At 39.1% G+C, this 23,773-nt stretch overlaps 1 protein-coding gene across 1 annotated transcript in view; it reads left to right on the forward strand.

The window, feature by feature from the left end:
• The first annotated feature begins 566 nt into the window (after positions 1-566).
• Positions 567-23,773, forward strand: part of Ift57 (intraflagellar transport 57) — a 57,077-nt gene continuing 33,870 nt past the window's right edge. Inside the window, exons 1-5 of the mRNA XM_036203645.1 lie at positions 567-941; positions 3,319-3,481; positions 4,292-4,410; positions 6,830-6,920; positions 13,102-13,170. Coding sequence (XP_036059538.1) covers positions 730-941; positions 3,319-3,481; positions 4,292-4,410; positions 6,830-6,920; positions 13,102-13,170 — 654 coding nt within the window. The 5' untranslated portion in view covers positions 567-729. The remainder of the gene's footprint in view (positions 942-3,318; positions 3,482-4,291; positions 4,411-6,829; positions 6,921-13,101; positions 13,171-23,773) is intronic.

Genomic DNA, 23,773 nt, shown 5'->3' on the forward strand with positions numbered 1-23,773 from the left:
CTGCCCACTTCAACCTCCAGGTGTCTCTCCCCTCCCTCCTCCTTCCTATCAATCAATTTCCTAACATTGAAGGTAGGGTCATAGTAAGACCTCAAGCCTTATTTAGAATGCACTATTAAATCTAGCACTACCTAATAAACAATTAAGTTAAGAAATAGACAAAATCAATCCTGTCGTTGGAATTTCTGAGGTACTGTGAAACTAAGGACAATGAGTTTCACAACTCTAAAAACTAAGAATCAGTGGGCGAGTAGCCGGCCTTCAATACTGTGTTCCGCTTCGTTTCAGTCCTTTGAATTGCTGCCTAGGTAACAAGACGTCCGTTTATTCTTCAGCCCGGAACAAACAGCACCAGATCCTGCACTCCTCTAGGAGCTAGCTGCACTGAGCTTGCAGAGCCAAACAGCAGCCGATCCTGCCTCTTTAAGGCGCGAGGGAAAGGGTCGCCAAAGAGGCGGAGGAAGACGGATCGCCACGCCCACGGGGCGGGGCTACACCCCAGGATGGGGGCGGGCATAGAGTGACGTCAGGAAGGAATCCAGCTTTGGTTGGCGAGAACCTTGAGAGGCAGGCTGGGCGCGAAGGAGGCGGGGTCTGGTTGCCGTGGTGACCGGCTGCCCGGCGGTCTCCAGGTAACGGTGGCGGCTGTGGGGTCTACGCGGTGCTGGCGGCGGAGGCCGCGGAGATCCTGGCCCGAGCCCACGCCTGGCTCTGTGGGCCTGAGCTGCGATGGCTGCCGCGGCAGCGGTGATCTCGCCGTCGGGCTTGGAAGATGGGGTGTCTCGGGCTCGCGGGGAAGGCGCAGGGGAGGCGGTGGTGGAGCGCGGGCCCGGCGCGGCCTACCACATGTTCGTGGTGATGGAGGACTTGGTGGAGAAGCTGAAGCTGCTCCGCTACGAGGAGGAGCTCCTCCGAAAGAGCAATCTGAAGCCCCCGTCCAGGTGCGTGCCTTGACTCCGGGCGCCCGGTGCTGGCTGGGCCCAGGGGACGCTCCTCCTCGGTGAGGCTAAGACCCTGGGCTCAGATCCGCACATTCCCTTCCTCTGCCTTCCTTGCCCAGAAAGGGAACTTCTGCACAGAGAGAGGTGAAGTTTTCAGGCTTGGTCATTTGTGGAGAAAGTAAACAAGTTCTGTAATGGCAGGGAGGCTCCGGAAAGACAGCCTGCCCATTCTTTAAAACATACACGCACCATCAACCAAACATATATCTTGTTTTAAAGGTGATAAAATACCCATAGTAAAAAGGATAGAAAAAATTGCTCTCTAGAGATGAATGCCCTTACCATTTTCCAGTTTTTGTTTTCCTTTGCTAGACTTTGTAAAGTAACAACTGTGGGTACTTAGGACCTTGCTGAGGAGCACTTTTTATGTAGTAAACTTGTGTACTAATAGCTATGGTTCAGAAGACTTAATGCTTTTGCAGCAACAATACTCTTAGAAACTGAAAGCGGAGAAGGCAATTGAAATGATAAGGTTGGAATCGTCCCCATTATAGAACCTAATGTCCGCGCTTGTTGTGGTGGAAAAAGTTGGGAATAACGGGAAGGCAGTGCCATTAGTTGCCTAGAGTGACAGACAGCACGCTCTCATGTAATCATGATAGCTTAGTGATAACTGTGATTTATTGCTGCTCCTTTAATGCTTGTATCTGTTATATTCTGTAAGGAGCAAATAAAAAGAATTACCTGAGTACTTTACTGTTTACAGGTGGGCTCAAATAAATTCCCTTTATAGTTTTCAGCTCTTGCCCTCTTCCAGACGCTTGTGTTGAAAGATAGTCAGGCTTTTATGCAAACTGTCCATAATGCTGAGTTAGTCTGTAAAAGGAGAAAGTTCATCTTGATCCTCATCCACAATAGATGTTTTAGGATTAGATTATTATTTAAAATGAATTGATCATAATAATATAGATGGGAAACATGTTCAGTGTTGATAAGACTGTGTTAATTTTTTTCAAATGCATTTGTCAAACAAAAGGAAAATGGCCCTATGTTACTATTAATACCTTGTCCTGAACCTCAAAGGGTGAGCAAAATACTTTGTACCATGGATTTGTGTGGACTTATTCTAGCCAGTGGTTCAAGGTGTCACATCCAGCATGTCGAATCACCTAGGAATGGAGGAAGACATTGTCCAGGTCTGTCTTTTCAGAAGTTCTGGACACACATTGTTTTCTCAATCCCTCTGAGTGATTCTTATGTACTTTTGTGCTTGAGAACCATCATCAGAGGCCCACAGTATCTGTCAGGGTGCATTCCTCTGTCCTTGAGGAGTGCCTGTTGATTAGGAAAACATAGTTGTTGGTGGGTAGATTCTTTATAAGCCTATGCCTGAAAAGACTTCATGACCCTTTAAAACTGCCTAGCTTCTTATTTACTTCTAGAACATTTATATTTTCTTGATGTAAAAAGTTTTAAAAAACAGAAGAATTAGACCACTGATTCTTATGTCATTGGTTATAATTGTGTGATATATATACATATATATGTATGTGTGTATATATAATATATATATATATATATATATATATATATATATATATATATATATCAGTGTAATAGTCATAGCTACATAAAGAAATTAGAGCAGATCCCTGCTTCAACTTTCTTGAGTGATGTTACTTACACCTTTTATGTCCTCTATGGCTCTGTATAAATCATATCCCCATTAGAGCATATTTAGTACAACAAGTTTAGCAAAAATCCAGCAGCTGTGATGCTGGGGCGCGTGGCAGGGGTTCTTATTCCTTACACTACCCCTGGACCATCTAAGTTGGGAACTTTCAAAGTCTTCCAGTGCTGTGTTCCGTTCCCCCACGTTGTGAAGACCCATGAATGGGAGCAGACCTGGCTTTCACCATCTAGCAGCACTTTTAGGAGTTGATTTGAATATGCAGCCAAGATGAAAACAACTGTTTGATGTAGCTGATAGGTTACAGACAGCAAACACATGGTAAATTATTCGAGTCTCTTAAATGCCAAGATTCTCATAACTCAAAATTACCGTTTTTTACGGGGGAGCTCACTTATAATCAGTCACTTAAGTGAGTTTGACAAAAGTTTCATGTATTTATTCTCCAAAATACACTACCTTCCATTCCCTGACTGTAAGGTTTTGATCAAATGTTTTGTCTACGGTAGCGATTGCCCCAGCGATCCTGATTCAAAACTCTGAGAGCTCTGAGTCCCGGGACAGTTCAAGGGCATTGGTGAAGGCTGCCCCAGGGGCACATCTAGCAACTTTGGACTAGACTCTGTGGCTTAGGCCTAGCTGATTGGCTTCATCTCACCTTTCCCTTCCTCCCTTGCTTTGATACAGACACTACTTTGCTCTGCCTACCAATCCAGGTGAGCAGTTCTACATGTTTTGCACTCTTGCTGCGTGGCTGATCAACAAAACAGGGCGTCCCTTTGAGCAGCCTCAGGAATACGATGATCCCAATGCAACTATATCTAACATACTCTTTGAGCTTCGCTCGTTTGTAAGTATTCTTCAGCTATGGGTTTCAATATTAGCAATTCAGCAACAGATGCTAGCCAAGAGCTGACTCTTTTGGAATAGTAGACAGACTGGCAGATAATAGTTGACTAGATATATAGTGATTTTTGAATTTATTTTAAAGTAAAACTTTCCCAGTATGGTTGATATTACATATTACATGAATTCTACTTCTAAAAATGTTACTCTAGACTCTCTTTAGCCTAGAATAATAATAATATTTGTCTTAATTTTGGTAGCTCTCAAAAGTGAACAGTTAGGTGATTGGTTAGTCCTTGCTCTCAAAGGAAGATTGAGACTTACAAAGCCAAATCCTGCACTTTGAAAGGATCTTGGATTTATTAGGAGTCCTCAGTGGTACTTTCATTTCTAACTTTTCCTGGGGAAAGGCAATAAGACATTTTGACACAGGTTACTAATTTTTAGTAAGTGAATCAATGGATCCTTGTTTAAAAATTATATTTTACCATGGGAGTAGTTTTTACATTTTTTTTGTTTGCTGTTGGTTTTTGTTTTGTTTTGTTTTGTTTTATTAACTAGTGATTTGTCTTCCTGCTGTGATATAACTGCCTTTTATTTTGGTACTTTGAACAATAAAGTATCTGTATTTTCCTGGTGTAACTATATCAATTGATTGAAGAGACTTAAGAAATGAATGTCGAGAAACAAAGCAATTACCTTTTTCTTAAATTATTTGAAAAATGGAAACATTATAGATGTGCTCAGTGATTCTTTGCTGAAATAATCTTGACATCTGGACTATACCTAACAAATAATATCTTTATCTTTTCAGGGGAGGACTGCAGATTTCCCTCCTTCAAAATTAAAGTCTGGATATGGAGAACATGTATGCTATGTTCTTGACTGTTTAGCTGAGGAAGCATTAAAATATATTGGTTTCACTTGGAAAAGGTAACTATTACCTCACAGGCAATATTGATGTTATGCACTTCACATTTTTTTTCTAGACAGAGCTGTCTAATTAACCTGACAAGAGCTGACTGGACAAGAGCTGACTGTTCTGAATTGACAGTGATACTGAAGATTAAGTCTAGATAAAATCAGGATGCCTTCCAAATGTGTTCTGCAATATATGGAAATACATCCATCCATTCCAGTGCCTCTTCCCTGTCTGTAATTGTTGAAGGTTTAGCTGTCACTGCATACATCGTTGCCAGTTTGGAAAAACTTTCTACAGTTCTCTTTGTGCCTATGTTTATTTATACCTACAACCATTGTGTGTATGTGTGTGTGTGTGTGTGTGTGTGTGTGTGTGTGTGTGTGTGTGTGTAAGGAAGATTATGCAGACTGAACAAGTTGTATTTATATATTTAAGAATATTTATACATACACATACATATGTAACAGCAATAAAAGAAAAAAAGGCCATGAATTTGAAAGAGAACAAGAGTATGGGTATATGGGAGAATTTGGAGGAAAGAAAGGAAAGGGGGAAGTGATATAATTAATCTCAAAAAATTGTTAAAACTTCCTTGATTTAGGCTACCATTGGATTGAAGTGTATTAAATGACGATGTCTGTTTACTTTCAAGCTAAAATGTGGCAGTTTTCTTTGCTTCTTCCCAAACATTTCCATTCAGTACATTGTAAAGAATAACTCTGCAATCCCTAATATTGTTGGTTAGATTTCAAGATAAATTACATGATGTGCTGCCCTAGTTTTTCCGTTACTAACTCTATAACCCAGTTTATCATTATTGCATTCCAAGCTATTAATGTCTCCACCACTTTTCAATTTGTACTTCCTTTGTTCCTAGTAAAATCTTTGTCTTGGCCTATGAGTTATGACTTGGATAATTTGTAAGAATTGTATAAATGTGGAAGAAGAAAGGAGAAAGTTAAAAAGTAATAAACATTGAAAACTATATGAACTATGTAATACATAAATTTCACAGAACTTTCTTATTTATAAATGATTGTTATCACATATCATTATTATATGTGAAACTATTTTTAGAAGAACATTGTTTTTTGAGACAATTATCTAATTCCAACTAGTGAAAAATTGGGAAATTTATCATACAGTATTGATTTGGTTCATGATACTTTTCTTTCTTCCTGTCACATGTTAATTTTTATATTGTCTTAACAGGTTTGAAATACACATTCTTAAAATTAGTTGTCCAAATAAATGCAAATACGTCTGGGTATTTTTAATGTGGAAATAAGTAGATCTTAAGGGAGAAATGGTTGTCCAATACTTAATGTTAGAACCACTAATTGGATTTTTGAAATGAGAATCAAGCTTGTTACCTATATAAAAATAAACTGTGGATAGCAGTGATGTGAATTGAAAAATGGAGCCATAGGCACGCTAAAAGAGATGTGGCTCAGGGGAATGCTCTAAGTGTATTATGGTAAATCTAGGGTCTGGACAGGAAAAAAGTTGCCACATCTACCCAGTAAGAACTATAACACTATTGACTATTCATGATTCTAAGTAATGAAACTAGGGAACATCGTAGATTAGGCAAACATTAATTTTCTTAATTGACAAAAGACAAAGAATGTAAATGTGTGTTTCACTGAGAAAAAAAGATGAGTAATCCATTAAAATATATAAAGTTGTAGTTCAGTCACTCTCATGCTAAAGAAATTCAGTTAAAAAACACACGATGATATTTTTTCACTTGTTTTATTGGCACAGATTATATTATACATATTGGTGAACATATTGAAACAGATATGCCATCCCTCACTATTCTTGGGAGTATAAATTAGGATCGCATTTTAGAAGCCAATTTTGGCAATACTCAGCAAAATAATAACATGTACAAAGTTGTTGATGTAGCCACTCCACATGGACAAATCTATTTTAAAAGATGTGTCTAGTAATAAACCTACAAATATGATCGTTGCAGTATTATCTAGCAAACAATAGAAACAACACCAATGTTTTAGTCATAGACTGACAGTTTAATTGTAGTACTGCTGTTCATTGGAACATAATGCATATTATGTATTTTATTTATATATATATATATATATATATATATATATATATGATATGTATATATTACATAGTGTGCATTTTATGTGTGTGTGTATATACATGATAAATAACAGTATATATATTGTGTGGATGAATATATGTGATAACAGTATATACAGTATCAACTTGTTTATTTTATTGTGCTTTTAGAGGTAGATCTTTGCTCCTTTTAACACTGAAAACTTCAGAAAGAAACAAAATATTGACTGGCAATTAACAAAGGGAACAGAGCCTCATATGGAAGCATCTTTACCATTTCTCATTGGACTTTCATTTTTACTGAATTTTTTTAACATGCAATAAATGTTGTTATTTCAGGCCATCATACCCAGTGGAAGAGTTAGAAGAAGAAACTGTTCCAGAAGATGATGCAGAATTAACATTAAGTAAAGTAGATGAAGAATTTGTGGTAAGTGTAGAGCTGAGCTGCCTCCAGCCTTGCCCATGGCTCCCTTACCCTCTCCTGATTCCCCTCCTCCATTTTTCTGGAATGTTTTTTGTTTCTAAGTTCAGTGCCATTATCAGTCCTTTAGGGCTTTGCTTAAGCTAATGTTCATGGTCTTTAGTCAGTTTGAGAAGAGGTTCTAAATCTGTTTATACATGTATACATCACTAGTTATATGAACCGTGTTTTATTAACAACCAAGCATGATCTTGAGAAACCATAACTAACAAAGAATTTAGAACAGAAAACTAACACTCAGTTCTTCTTTGGTTGAATGTGCTGTGCACACCTGTGTCCCCAGATTTTAGGAGGCAGAGATTAGAGAGTCCCTAGTTCAAGGCCTGTGTCTACTGCACAGCAGGCTGTGAGACTCAGGCTACATAGCAAGACAGTATCGTAAGAAAGCACAACATTTTTAGAATGCCCTAAGGATTCGTAATTAGTGCATTCTGACTCCTATAAATACTATTTGTTTTTAAGGAATTCCTTTATTTTTCTCAACCTGTGTGACTACTACCCTGCTGAAATTTTGTTAAAATGCTTTTAAGTAACCAATATTATTTAAGTTGTTTGGCTACATCTTCACATTTTTCATGTTTAATTTCCTCTCCATGGTATGAAGCTTAGTGACCAATTCTCTACAGTAATCAGGCTAGTAAGATGGTAGAAGCCAAAGAGCATTTCTCAAAGTGATTCTTTCTTCGAATTGGAAATGAGTTGAGCTGTGTGTTTTAGAATATATCCACGTGATCTGAACTAGACACGTGGGCAGAGAAAGAACTTCTGTAGTATTTTGCTGTCATAAACCAATTGAAGATTTCATGGTTTTTTTTTTTTAATCAGTAGATAATTCAGTCCATATTTTAGCTTAAATAAACTAGTATAAGCTACAAAGTTGCTAGTTGTTGAATTATCCTAATAGTAAAAGTTAATAAGTAGCCATTAAGTAAATTGGGGTATATCCACATAGAATAAACAGTATGCAGATTATATGACTTAATTATAGACATTAGTAATATGAGAATGACAATTTGTACTTTATTTTACAAAATTAGCTATTATCATGATTGTAAATATGTAAAATATATAAAAATACCAGTATATTAATGTTTGTTATAAATGGATAGAATAATTATGGATGGTCCTGTTTAATATTTCTTTGTATTTTCAAGCTTTTTAATGTATATTTTATTAGAAATATAAAGAATACTTTTTTAGCTCCCAAGGCTGAATCTCACTGTACCTAGGCTCTTCTGGAACACTTACTATGTAGCCCAGGTTGACTTCTGATCTGAGGTTCTCCTAGAACACTCACTGTATAGCCCAGGCTGGCCTCCTATTCTCAAACTAGTTGGTTTAAAACAAATTTTTAATATGTTAAAATTTCGAAAGTCAAGGTGAAAAAAGTGCAGCCGTCAATTCTGCATGCAGCTGTCAAAGCCTGTTGTGCACAAGTAGTAGGTAGCTCTGCTTCAGCATGTTCTAAAGCTCAAAGGCAGGAGGGAACCAGGTGTGACCTAGAAACTGAGAAAACCAGAGCTTCTGGGATCGGGTGGGGCATAGCTTCAGATAAACCAGAAAGGGAATTTGGACATTTAAACAAGGTTAGACTTTATTGTTCAATAGACTTTCTGTTCAGATTCAGAAATAAAGCCCTCATTTATTCTTAACGTTTCCCCATTCACTTGGGTATTTCCATGTTCTTCTTAATAACTAATAGTGTATTGATCTATACCTGGGTCCTGTATACTAATGTAGCTGGGTCTTAAATACCAATATTTAACTTCAATGCTGTCACTCAAAAGTACTAGTCAAAGGAAGAAAGAACTCCACTCATCAGGAGGGGTAAATTAAAACAGAAACTGTCTCACTTTGCTCCATGTCACAGCCCCAGATTACCGTTCATGACTTAATGTGTGTCAGGGTTTTAGTATTTGACTATAGAATCTCTCGGGATACTGCTGTGTAACTTTTCAAAATCTTAGCTGATTTTTTCCATGATTTTTTTTTTTTATTCAAAGTAGAATTATTGTGTTTATAAAGTTAAGGAAGTAAACTAGACAACAGCCTCTTTATACTATTCTTCCAAGACGGGAGGGAAAGACCTTCGAGGATAAGGCCAAACCATAGGCCTTCCGTAGAGGAGTTGGCTCTGGAGCTCTGCATGTGCGTTGGCTCAAGCCTCTTGATGTCTTCCTTTCCTTTCTTCCTGCTCCTCACATTACTTTGAGATCCCCTCTCCTCCTTCTCCAGTCGTCTCCTGTCACTGTTGCTAAGGAAAGCTGGGTTGGCGCCTGCAGAGCCTTGTAAGGGACCCACTGATCCTGTTGGCAGAGCTTTGGGGTGGGTCCAGGATGGCGAAGATAACTTCTGACATTTCTGCTCCTATCGTCTAGAAAGTAGGGACCTTCAGCTAGAATGTGCCACATCACAACAAGTCACCCTGGCAATTAGTTCTTAAAATTAATGATGATGCGGAGTATTCTCATTTATGTGATCATACCTTTAATAACAAGCAGGAAGGGAATTAAAGCACAAATTAACCAAGGAAATGGCAGAAAATTGTGCTTTCTGAATTACCGAGATAAATCATGGAAAACCCTAACTTATTTTAAAGCTTTTTCTTCTGACCCTCTTTATGTCTTAATGTCTCTTGAGCCTTCTGTTCATTATAGTTAGTTCTATTTTCTTTTTTCCTGTTTGTTTGTCTGGATTCTCTATGAAACAGAACCGATAGGCTGCACATACTCACATTTACACACACATATACACACACACTTTTAGAGAAAATAATTTTCTCCCCTGGAGTACTGGGGATTGGATTGAAGCCAAAGCCTCACTCATACCATGTAAGTATTCTCCCCTAAGCTGAGCCACAGTGCTGAGGGTCCACAGAGGCTCCCTAGTAAGGCCTTACTCAAGGTCAGAAAGTCTGAACTTGCTTTGCCTAGCTAGGCGGCATAATAGAATGATTTGGTCAAAGGTGTGGTTGCCAGGTGTTTTGAAGGGTCTACACTTGCTGTGTTTTGATCTTGAAAGGGGGAGCTTTTTTGCCTCTCCCCTTGTTAATGTATAAAAAGCCCATTAGAAATAAACTTAAGACTGCCAGGCATTGACCCAGGGCCCTCCCAAAGCTATCCTGTGTCTCCTATCTTTTTTTCTTCATTACTTCTATATTTCCTACCTCATTTCTCAATTCCTCACTCCCCACTTTAAGGGACCCTTCGATAGGGTGGGGCTGGACCCCAACACTGGTCTCCGACACAGTGCCTGTTTGAGATACACTGTTTCTAATTCACCCAGGGTTAAGCTGCCCTTGAGCACACTATGTAGCTTAGGAGGGCCTTAAACTTTAGATATTCCTGCTGCAGCCTCCTGATTACCTAGAATTGCAGCTCTGCACTGTAAGCTTGGCTGTAAGGGTTTATATGGGATTGGGTCACTTGGCTATGGGGTCTGAGAAGACCCAAGGTCTGCTCTTGACAAGCTAGACCCTGGATATCTGATGGTCTAGTTCCAGTGTGACTGCAAAGGCCCCAAGCACAGTGATGCCTCTGGTTTCTGTCTGAATTTTATACCACAGGCAGAAGACCAAGGTCCTGACTTAAAGCAAGGCAGAGAGGAAAGCCTGTTGGTGGGCTTTTCCTGTTGAGACTTTTCAGATTATAGAGACATACCCACCCTGGAAAAGACAGCCCACTTTATTCAATTCTATTGTTTCGAGCATTTATTTCACCCAGTAGTATCCTCAAAGACACATTCTGAATAATATTTAATAAATTAACTCAGCATCCCATGGCCAATCAAATTGACACATAGAACTAACCACTATATTTCCATCCCTTGTCAACTTGACACCATTTAAATCTCATTTTATTTCCAAATAAAGGCAGTAGCAGGATCATAATTCTGCTTAACTGTATCACACAGTCAAAGTATCTTATAGTTATGAAAAAGGATGACAGAAATGTATTTGCAAATAGATATGGGAGAAATATGCGTGACAGTGCAGTCCTTATTTTATAAGTAGTTACACAGTTATACACCTTATACTTGCACTTATTACCTCCTTCATTCACTGCCCATTCTGCATTCCCTTTGCCTTCAGTATTTACCTGGTGGGTGATTCAAACCTTCATTCCTACAGGGACAGCAAAAGTCTTGTCTGGATTAGGTCATTATAGTTTTCCATTGACCATAATTAGTGGGTGTGGCAGTACCAGAAGATACCCTGATGCCTGTGGTCCAGACATCCCCTGTCATACCTCTGTTGTAATGGTAGCCTAATTTCCTCTTGGCAGTCAGGATTAGTCAACCAGTCAGCACAGCAGCTCTTCTCTTGGCTATTGATGCAGAAGTGTGGTGAGCCCTAAGTTGCAAATTAGTGTTCTTAGCATGCGGTTCAGTAGACTCATCATTGTGTCTCCTAGTGGAAGCATTCTTCCATTTGGAATTAAGACCTGTTGGCTAACAGAATAATAAAGTCCCAGGAGCCAGAAGCAAAGATTTTCCTAGTGACTAATTAGAAGTAATGGTGTTCTCCTTAATTCCTGAACCTGTGAATTTTGTCTGAAAGAAACAGTACCATATACTGGATGATGGTTTGTGCTAGTATCTAGTATTAAAACTTTGTCATGTTAGTGTCCAATGGAGTACAAGTATCTGCTGCACCCATGTAAGCAAACAGTACTGATGAGGTCATGGTAAAGTATTGTGACCTTGTTCCTCCTAACAACACTGAGTCATTGGCATTTCAATGAATTACTCTGCTTGTTAAGTAGCATAAACACAGAATGCATCTATGTCACTTTTCAGAAGTATAAATATGTATATGATGTAATATATGAACAAATCAGTGTTGTCTGCACAGCTCTGCCCCCGTTATTCCTCACCTCTAGAAAAACAAATGTGAAGCTAGTGTATCAAGTGTGTTTATACTATCTTGTGAGGTCTGGATTCTTTCCAGTTCTCCACGGCTTAGGGCATAGTTCTCAAGTCTTACTTCAGTGGGACAGATCTGGAATGAGGAAGTCCCCAGGCATTCCTAATATTACTGTCCTCAGAACCACATTTTGAGAACCACTGAGTCACATGTCTCAAGGCTGAAGGTAAGGGCTATCTGTGAAACCTCCCACTGCAGCTTTGAACAATCTGCTTATAGAAAGATTTGTGAGCTGACACTCACTTTTTGCCTGGCTTGTGTTTTTGTTTATGAGATCACATGACTTGGGGACCAATTTTTGTTGGCATTATTATGATGTCCAGTGTCCATAAGATTGAAATATTCTTGTTAGATTGCTTTTTCCGATTATACCACTTGTCACCACAATGACACTTGAAGAGAAGAAACTCATGTGGTTTTATATGTAATAGACCCTCCTGCTTGTTTTCTGTATATACAACAGATTGCATTTTAAAGGGTTACTTCCTACCCACACCCCACAACCAACTGCTGTCAGATGAGGCCAGCTTGGAATCCTTTGGCTTGTCCTTTGAAATGGATGGGAGGGCCATACACCAAACATTACTATTATTCATTACCTTAACAAGCTTGAGCACCCAGGATGCTCTTCACACTGAGTGTGGAAAGTGCCGAGAGACAGCTCAGTGGTTAACAACTTGCTGCTCTTCCTAAAGACCCAACATCCAGCCTTCTCCTGTTTCCCATGAGCCCCAGCACACATGTAGCATGCAGACACAGACAAAGACACCAACGGGTAAATAAAATAATGCAACCACATGTTGTTAGTCCCTGGGACGAGGAAATGGCTTGTGTCTTTCAGCTTTCATTTCTTTTTTTCAGTTAAGTCTTGTTGTTCAGAATTCCCGTAAACTTCCTCCACTATTTCATATATGCCTCTTGTTTCTATGTTTACTCATGAATTGTAGCATTACTCCTCCTTCTCCCTCCTTTTTCCCTCCTCTCTTCAGTGTCTGCAAAAACAGGTCTTTAAATGACACCATCAAAACTTCAAAGAACATATGAGCTGTTAATAATTGTGTGCCCTACTTTATGCATATTTATTAGACTTTTAAATATGCTTTACTGAGTCAGTCATAGTATGCTTAGCATAGCTTAAAATATTATGTATTTAAAATATGTATTTAAATTTGTATAAATGTAAAATATTTTTGTTTTTCAAAGGAAGAGGAGACAGATAATGAAGAAAACTTCATTGATCTCAACGTTTTAAAGGCCCAGACCTATCGCCTGGTAAGTGTCATTGGCTAAACAAGGAATCAGCAAGCAATCAGCCTATATATTCTGCTGGAAATCCAATGAAGAAACTGTTTGCCAGGCATTATTTTGTGTGTTTCTTGCAAAGTAGTTATGGAAATTGTTTTCCTATATAAAAAACATTATACATAGGAAAATTATATGATATATATATATATATATATATATGCACATATATATCTATGCACATAATTATAACAAACATAAGATATATGTATATACATATATATGTACATATATATATATATACACACATATGCACACATGCATATATATCTATGCACACAATTATAACAAACATAAAGATCCAGAAGGGTGAGTGAGGCTGCCTCCTGTGTGTAGAAATCAACATGGTGCTTCTGGGGCAAACTCAAAATATGACATTTTTAATTATGAAAAGCTGTAAATTGTTCTCTCTCAAGATATTAGTCATTGAAATAGACCAGGAGACCAGGAGTGGATGATTTTTATTTGTAGAAAAATTCTTAAATTGTATTTCTATGAAGTAAAATTAATCCTATTGCATAGTCAGGCATTGCTTTTAAGACAGATTTTCTCTCATTTTGATTACAAAATAAATATAGTCTATGAGAGTATACTTACTGCCAATGAGTATTTTAAATGTACATGTGGCATTTTTGCATTGTATATGTATATCATATTTCAATAAAGTATGTACCTATGCACCCTCAAAAAAAGATGTATGCAATATAGTCTTACTTGCCCTCTATTTTCATGTCTGGATCCTCAAAGCAAGTTTGGATCTAGTTTTTGTTTCATATGAAAACTTCCTCAAGCTACCCAAGATGTTCTGTTATTACTATTTACTGCCTTAATATTGTTGATTTTCAGAAGTTATCACCAGTGTGTATGTGTGCATATGCAAATGTGTATACCCATGTGTGTTGCTTGTGTGTGTGTGTGCATGTGTGTGTATGTGCATATATGTGTGTCCCAACTTGAAATAGAATGTAATATTTTGGCTCTCTTGTCAAGTGTCTGGCTTGAGCTCAGTACTTTACTGGATTCTAACCTTGGGTAAATTTCCAAGATTCTTGGGAAATATTAACCTGTTCATAAGATTTCTATGATTAAAAGACTTACATGCAAAGCATTATAAGAATAGCATTTATCACATAGAAAATGTTCATCACATGCTATCCAAAAGCATTATCAGTCTTTTCCATGTCCCCATATGTCTGACTTGTAAGTTCCTTCATGACAAGGATAATTGTCCTTTTTCTATTTCCATAGCTCTCTCTCAGACACACACACACACATGCATAAGCATAAACAAACACTACAGCCTTCTGAGTCATTAAGTGTTGCATGTATGTGAAGTATTTCAGGGATGACCACTTAAAGTTGAATAACCAACTGTGGGGCTCCTCCATGGCAAAAACTTCTGCTCTCGGCATCCCTTCGCTCCCTCTAGCTCTTTGTCTAGGGTGGAGGCCTGTGAGATTTCCCTTCCTGCCTTAGACATCTATTGGTGTTGTCCTTGTTTGGGGCCTGTTTAGGTATCCATATTATTGAAGTATCGTGGATATAGCTTCCCTGTCATCTCTAGAAAACATAATCTCACAACAGATTTCCTGGTCTTCTGGCTCTTAAAGTCTGTGTGCCTCCTCATCTGCAGTGTTCTCACTCAGTCTTGGGTGCAGGAGTTACGTTGTAGATGTATCCACAGGGGCTGGTTCTCTGTGGTCAGTTGTTCTCTGCAGTTTGATTGGTTGTGATTTTTCTGTGATGGTCTCTGTCTGTTGTAAAGAGAAGCTTCTTTTGTGAGAGTTGGGAGCTACATTTATCTGTAGATATAAGGATAAATACTTTAAAATGCAGTTAGGATTTATGCTAGCTTAGTAAAGTGCTGGTAGTGGGTTCTCCTCTAAGATCAATGAGTTTATTAGCCCCAGGTAGTTTGCTGTGTTTCCAGTACCAGGCGTGATCTCCTTCCTGACCTTAATGGACTGTAAATCCAATTAGAGAGCTGTTGGTTACTGCCAAGATATGAATGCCATTATTGCACCTTTAGGGTTATATTGCCATGTTGGTCATTGTTGTGGTTCACAAGCTTCACAGCTGCATAGGACTATTGGTTTCTTCCCTCCCTTGGCAGTATACCAAACATTCATAGTGTTACATTCCCTCCTCCCTTTCTCTCCTTCTAGTCTGACTTCCATTCCCCTCCTTAATTTAAGCCTTCCTTCATTTTCCCATTTCCCTCTGAATGAAGGTATTTTCTATTGATTTGTTAAGATTATGTAAAATAATGTTAACATTTATGTCCAAATAAATAAACTCAAGTTTATTTATACCTTACACTTTCTCACTTTTTAGTACTCAAATTATTTTGAAATACTTTGTACTCTTTTGATGTATTTATGTAGTTGTTACCTTATTTTCATAAATATAAGCATTAACATTTATAACCTCAAGGTCTTTACATTTTTAAAAGTTAATAAATTATACTACCTAAGTGCAAAGTATTTCTTCAAAATCCAGGTCTTCCCCCTTCCACCTCATAACAGATTTGACAGAGTTTGAATATGGTGTGATTCTTACTTGGAGCAAATACATTGTTGTGCTTGTATTCATTTTGTGTATGTGTTGGAAATGATGACACTTTCTTCTAAAACAAGGAAAACAAAGTAGAGATGAATCCACAGTTATTCTTAGAAACTCATTTGTGTTGTTGATTTCTGTTGGTGGGGTAAATAGTGTGTGAAGGTGGAATTCCCTTTGAACAAATAATTTGAATGTTGAGAAGTACAAAAGTAGCTTAATTTGCTTCTGCCACTAATTTAATTTGTCACTGAAATTAAGCTATATGAAGAAGACTTTGCCTCCTATATGTGTGCTTATAAATTATTTAAATATTAGCTCATTTGGCAAAGATTACATAATATATATCCTTTGGAATTAAAACTATGTGACATTATCATGGGAGGAAAAAGTCTGAACACCAGGTGTTTGTGGATGGTCAACCATGAAGTACTAATGAGACAGAAAAACCCTTTCATATTTTGAGAAACCTGGCAGGCTTATCATATTGCCCACTAAAGCCATCTGCCCGGGACAGCTGTGACTAACTCCAGCTTCTAATGGCATAGACTGCTCTTTCCCCAAAACAGATTGCTGTGTTGGCTAGTAATATAGATTTAAGATCTTACATTTACTGTGGCAGGTGAGCTCACAACACTGCAGAAATACCCTTTCGGTAAGGTTGCTGCTGGTCTACAGACCATCAAGGAAACCAATCCACTGCATGTGTATGTACCTGCACACCTGGGAAGGGACAGGTGAAAGCAAGCCACTTTTACCCGTGGCATTAAAACAGTGGATGCTTTCTGCATCATTCTCTATCCTCTCCTCCGCCTTTTTTAAGAGACCCAGTATTCTATTATAGCAATTACTGTCCTGTTCATTGTCTGTCTCATCTCTTGAATGCACACTCCTCTACAGCAGGAGCTCATTACTGCCTCTTTAAAACCTGTGCCTGGTGTGTGGAAGCCACTCAATAATCAATAATGCTGAGTGAACACGTGCTGACTATATAATATATATGGAATTTTGTAGACAGGGTGTAATTTAGTCTTCATAGAGAAAAGATCTTTTCAATAGTAGTTGTTGTTTCTATGTACCACATATGAAAAACAGGGAGAAAACTATATATCTGTCTATCTATCTATCTATCTATCTATCTATCTAATGTGTATATACATATGTGTGTAACTGTTCCATATATATATATATATTTCTTCCTTTCATTAAGTAGTGAAGCCTGGACCCTGAAAGTGTGCTAAGTAGCACAATTCCAGGATTTAGAAAAATGTCTGTTTTCCTGAGTTTTGGTAAGATGGAACAAGAAGAAAGGCCAATGAAATGACATGTCACAGGTCATGTTCTTAAGAAGCAGTCAATGAAAACAGAGTTTAGAGGCAAGATGCTCATTCAGTTAGAATGATGGTGATGAACAGTAGAGGACAGGAAGCTGCAAAGGACAGAGAGGGGACTCTAATTGTGATACACTGTCACTACCTGGGGAGGAGCACTAGAACAAGCCTCATGACTCGCTCAGTCCCTGGAAGCAGGCTGCACTAGAAGGCCACGCTCCAAGGTGAGACACCCTCCCTGAGGAGCAGACAGCAGGAGGCCACTTGCCTCTCACATTCCCTGCAGCTTGGTGGGTAAGCCCTTCCCTGATAGAGAACCTGGCGACCCCCTCTTCTTTACTATCTTAATGTATTGAAGCCTGCACCTACTAACTTGAAGACTCTGATGTATGGAATTACTATCCTCCGTGGGCTGAGCTTGTAAAGGACTGCCTAAGCAAATCTCAACACAACACAGTGGGGATCTCTCAAGCACTGAAGAAAGTGAAGGCCCTTCCTCTGGGTGGTCCATGCTGAGGGTTGTGGAGCTGGTTTGTTTGGGAGGAGGTGTGCTGCCCACATCATTTGTTTACTTTCAAATTTAAAACAGTGTCTTAATGGCCATTCTTATTGTCCAAGTTTCCCATATAACTTCCTTATCCCTGATTATGAACTTGCCAAGCATACCTTTCAGGAAACAGCCACAATTAATGAGAGATGTATGGTTTCCCCAAGTTTCACCTGTTGGTTAATTATCTGGATTTTGAGACAGCCTTTCTTAGAAAGAGAACTTTATGAATTGCTACTTGGCTTTGAGGCTGGACCACAAATTTCCACATTCTCCAATCTCAGAGTGTTCTTGAAACTGGGATGTAGCTAAGAACCCCCGCCCCCAGAAGGAGGACACAGGTGGTGCACCAAAATCCTGAGGGCTGGGCAGGACCTGTTGAAGGCTGTGTGTGCCATAGCATGTTCAAAGATAAGAGTGGGCATACAGAGGGCAAGTTGTGGTGGCAAGGTGTCAGGGAGATGTGCCAGTCATTCTGTTTCCACGTCACATTTGTCGTTTGGGAAAGCTGCCATCATGTCCGTGGGGGCTTTGCTGGCCCTCCCATCCATTATAAAGCCCCCAGAATCACAGCCACACTGTTCTGTCAGCATAAGGCAGATGTGCCACTTTCCAACCCCAGTGAAAAAGAAATGAGCAGGAGCTATGCGTGCTCTGCTGAATTCTATTTTTAAATGCCCATCACTTCATTTCAAAACATTTTTTCAAACATGCCATAGATACTATTCTTCCTTGAGATGCTAAATTTGAGGTTTTAGAAACCCAATCCTGAGTTATGCAGCATAAAACCAAGTCTCTCAAAAGCCTTAAACACAATTGGTTTTTAATTACTTAGAAAAAGAAAAAAAAGAAAAGAAAGAAAAAACTCATTGTACCAAGAATGAGAGACTTTTTAGCTTCAAAAGCAAGAGCTGAAAGGAAGTAAAATAAAGCCTTTGGATGCGAACTTCACTGTAATTTTAGACTGTCATCCAGGCAGGTCTGCTGTGTTGTAGTCAAAGCAGGGATAGGGATGAGTTACCTGATGAATGCCTTAAAGTAACTTGAATGTTATTTCACTTCACCTTAGACCTCCTTTCTCAACAAAATGTCCTTTCTGAGTAGTTTAGGGGAGCTCCATTGTAAAACATGGGGAGTATGGCACTTGGGGTGGGGGGGATGGTGAGCATCTGACTGCTTCACAACCCAGCTTGCCTCATAGTCTACCATGGATTCTGATCCTGGCTTGAAGGAGCCATTTCTCTCCTTTCCTAAGTCGTTGATTTGAGAGGTAGGGCTGTCTTTGTTGTGAGAGAAGTAGTCTGTGGTTGGTAATCTGCGAGAGAAAGGATTTTAAGCCTCACATTTGACTGGGATGGGACTTTATGGCTAAGTAAATGCTTTTCTTTCTCTGGCAGCTAACCTGTACCACCCCGTCAGTTTTATATCTATGAGAGAACAGGATATGTGGGCCAGAGAAGAAAGCGCATCCTCCCTCTACTCAGAGAAGGCTAAAATGGCAGTTCTTGCTGGCTGTAAAAGACAGTTCGCTTGATCTTTAGTTAGCTTTTGAATCCACACTTGAATAGACATCCTTATTTCCATCTTGGTCCTTGCAGACTTAGCAAGAATAGGGAACAAGGACTTTTCAAGGTCCTTGCTCAACTTCAAGTCTGAGCCTTAAAGGTAGATGCTATGACCAAAATAGCCTTTGATGAAAGTCCTGACTGCATGTTGCTAGCCACACGACCCTAGCAAGTTAATTAACCTCTCCTTAACGCTGCTTTCTTATCTGTAATGTGGGGACACAATTTCTCCCAGGCTGCTTTTGAGATTAATATAACCTAACTTGTGGACAGACTGCACCTGGCGCGGAGCTGGCACAGACCATGTGCTTGCTTATTTCTTCGTCTATAAAAATGTTCACCTTTCCTTGAGGCTGGGCTCAGTTACCACATTTGTGTGTGCAGTAGGAAAACTAAAAAGGCCTTATTCCCTTGATCCAAAAAGCTCTTACAATTTCTGTCATCTTTAGTAAGAAGGCTACATAGGGGACAAGCTATCAGTGAGCTTACATTTCAGTGTAAATTAGGAAACTCTGGCACTGTCATAGCTTAACTTTCATAATCTGTCACATGGGTTATGACTGGTGGCCACTAGACTACATTTTCTGTCATATGGTTTCTCCTACAGAAATGACACAGGAGGATTTATTAAAAAATAATGCATTTGCTTTTCAGGTATCATTTGCAAACTGTTCTTACATAAATGAACACATTGTTTCCTGAATCAACACTAGGATTACTGTGTAATTGAGTGTGTAAGATGGGTACCCATAAGATGAGTACATTTTTAGTCCTCTGCTCACAGCCTCCAGCCCTTCCTCATGACTCACTCCTAGAAAACGTTGGTGTATTGCATATCTGACTGATTGATGTTCACCAGAGACTTCTATGTAGTCACCATGACATGTGGGTGCTACATATGTCTCCTTTTCATCCTTTCAACTGTAGCTCAAGGCCATGTGCTCTACCACCTGTCTGATCTTAAAGTCAGTTAGGTTTTAATGGTCTTCTGTACTTACCTTAAGTCCCACGCTGCCCTCTTCCAAAATGCTGGCATCCTGCTCAAACATTTGAATACCAGTGCATGACTTTTATTCTGGCTCCATTAACTTTTGAGGCTTTTTTTTTTTTTTTCTGCCTCCAAGTTTATGTACATAGATTGTGAAACAGTAAGATTCTGACCAGGCTTCCATTTGCAGTTTAGTGACCGTTCATGTACCGAACCTTGTTCTTTTATTCACAAACCCTTATGATTCAAGTTAAGCCAGTTTCCTCCTTGGCTTTCCAACTTGTATAACTAACACTCTTTCTCTGTTTTTCCTCTGTGTATGTGTGTGTGTACATCCGTGGGTTTGTGGGTGAGTGGTGTGTGTGTGTGTGTGTGTGTGTGTGTGTGTGTGTGTGTGTGTGTGAGTGTGTGCATGTGTGAGTGTTTTGTGTGTGTGTGTGTGTGTCCATGTGTTTGCCTATGTCTGTGGAGGATGACCTAGGCTGTCATTCTTTAGAAGCTATCTGTCTTAGTTTTTGAGATAAGACCTGTTATTGTTTAATTACAAGTAAGCTGGGTGAGCTGGGCAATGAGGCCCAGGGATCCATCTCTGCTGTCCCACTGAGCCTGGCTTTTGTTATCTGGCTTCTAGGGGGTTGACCTTAGGCTCTGTGCTGTCAAGGCAAGCACTTTAGGGACTGAAGCGCCACCACACCCTTCCAGGGCACCCTTCTGTCTTTGTCTTTTAAGTCATTAGCTCTACCTGCTAAGGTTCAGCTCAGATTCTCTATCCTCGGTGACACTTCTTGTCACTCCATCCCAGTAAACCCTGTGGCCCACAAACCTACAACACAGAGATCTTTATGAAACAGAATTAGAATCCTTCTGCAGGAAGGTTCTCGTTTTCTTCATTATTCCCGGACTAACACAGTATGTGCCAATAGTAGGCACAAGTAAGTATTTATCTGCTAAGAAGATGAAGCCATCACACCTTGCTTGTAATTCTGCCTCTTCTCCGGCCCAAAGGACAAATGCACATTCTGTGACCTAGATTTTCGGTGTTCTCCTCTCTAAGCCCCTGACCATGCTTCTCATTGTGATTTTTTTTCAAGCTGTGTTCATTCCTATTTCAGAGTTCTGGCTTATGCTATTTTCGTCATTGTAAACACCTGACTTTCTCCTCCGCTGCTCTGCATCCCATACATCTTCTTAGGGATAAATTTAAACCTCACTATTGCCATAAAACACATTTCTTCATTTCTCATTTAAACCCTAAAGCCTGCCCACCTATATTTCATCTTATTCTTGAAAGTTAGTTTAAATTTTATTTTTAACTGCTTATATTTTACCCCTGCCCCCTACAGGCACTTTCATACACACACACACACACACACACACACACACACACGCACACACACACTGACAAGGGAGGGATACTAATGTAGTCACACATGTTTGAAAGCTGAGGAGGGGATTGCCTAACCTTGAATGAAAAGAAACTGTGGGGGAGAGAAAGAACAAGGTTCTTTAGATATGTGATTAGTTGCCAGATTTGCAAACCAAAGCCTGACCAAAACTTTATCCTTGCCACAATCTATGTACATGGGATGTATAGGCAGAAAAATGCTTCAATTTTTATTATTTAAAAAAATGAATATGTTTCCGGTAAATTAAAGCACTGTAACTCAAATTCTAATAGATCCTTTAATAAAAACCCCTGAGCCAGATATTGGGGTAAATGCTGAAAGATCCGAGACAAAGGAACAAGCCACCTCTCACCTCTAGGACTCCTCAGCCTGAAAAGCCTCTAGTTTCTGTCTCCTCATGCCTTCTATGCCTTTCTCTGCCCAGCCATCACTTCCTTTCTAGTGCTGGGATTAATGGCGTGTGACTCCCAAATACTGGGATTAAAGGTGTGTGTCACCACTGCCTTGCTCTGTTTCTGTCCTAGACTGAGTCAATCTCATATAGTCCAGGGTGGCTTTGAACTCACAGAGATCCTAATGGATCTCTGCCTCCCGAGTGCTAAGATTAAAGGTGTGTGCCATCACTACCTGATACCTATGTTTAATCTAGTGGCTTGTTCTGTTCTCTGACCTTCAGGCAGATTTTATTAGGGTACACAATGTATCACCACAAAGCACAAAATAGTACAATAGGAAAAATGTAAAAATATCTCCACATCTCAGCATCTAGACGTAATCATTACCCCTTATTCTCTCATTGCGCTCAGTTTGTGTAAGATCCTGCTATTTCAGAATCTGGAGGAAGGGTACACAGAATTGTTTGTGCTTTCTATGTAAATTAGGGTGGGAATGGCTGGCATAGAAATGGAACCATAAATTAGTTTAGAATCCATGAAATAATCCAAATATGTGGCAAAATTAATAGTGAAACGATGTTGATCAGTGACAAAAGTTGAATAATAATTCATATTATTATTCCAATAATAAGCAGGCTATTAATGTGGAGAAAAGACTAGCATCTTTTCTCATTCATTATGCCTATGTAAACTCTACATGGATCAACAGGCAGAAGAAGAAGAAAAGTAATAAGTAGAAACATGAATGACAAGTGTTAACCTCATGGGTACAGTTAAACACGATAATACATGATATGAAAAAACAAAGTGTAAAATAAAACACTAAGAAACTGGAATGTATAAAATCACATATTTTATGTTAAAGATCAGTGGGGAGGAGTCAGCAGAAAGTTAAAACCCAATTGCTAAGAGATGAGATTTGAGATCTGCCATCGTGTTGTGTGCAATGTACTGTTGGGACTCTAGCTTTGTTCCCTCCACTCAGTCTTGGGACTATTTCATTTCTTTTGTATTTTGGACAAAGGCTCATATAGACCAGGCTGGCCAGGACCTTGCTCTGTAGCTCAGGCTGGTCTCAGCCTCATAACTCTATTTTGGTTGCCAGCCTGAGTGTTGAGATTGCAGTCACGTGTTCCACACCTAGGTAGGACTATTTAGTCTTGGCAGTTAACTCCATTTGAAGTTTATCTTGGTAGTTGTATGAATTGAACTCTTCAGACAAATTTAAGTGTGTCTATAAGGATGTTGGGTGTTTATAAGTATGTGTACATATTATATATTTTTTTGATTTGGAGAACATATACACATTCATATATATGTGTGTGTATATATATATATATATATATATATATATATATATATATATATATATATATATATGTATGTATATAATACAGTCTCTCTTTAGATGTTTAACTGTCTTGTCTTATTAATATTGCCTGGGAGAGAGAGACTACTTACTGGCACAAGGCTCTGGGAAGACTATTAACATTTCATGTTTGATCTCTGAACTGACTTTGATCTTGTCCCCACTATTTGATCCCAAGGTTCCTTTATGGGATGGTTTGGACTATTATCATCAATTCTTCCTTTCACAGCGAGGATCACCTCTCATTTCATTAGCCCTCCTTTTACCTGAGACCAAATTTCACGTCCATTAGCTGACCTCAAATGCTTCCTTCCTAAGAAGCTGTAAACCCCTTGCAGGAAGGAATTAAAGGCTTTTATCTTTCCAAACCGTGTACAGTACCTGGATTCCTTCCTCAAATGTTCTAAGAATTT

This window comes from Onychomys torridus, chromosome 12 (assembly GCF_903995425.1).
Source record: "Onychomys torridus chromosome 12, mOncTor1.1, whole genome shotgun sequence".
Lineage (NCBI taxonomy): Eukaryota > Metazoa > Chordata > Mammalia > Rodentia > Cricetidae > Onychomys > Onychomys torridus.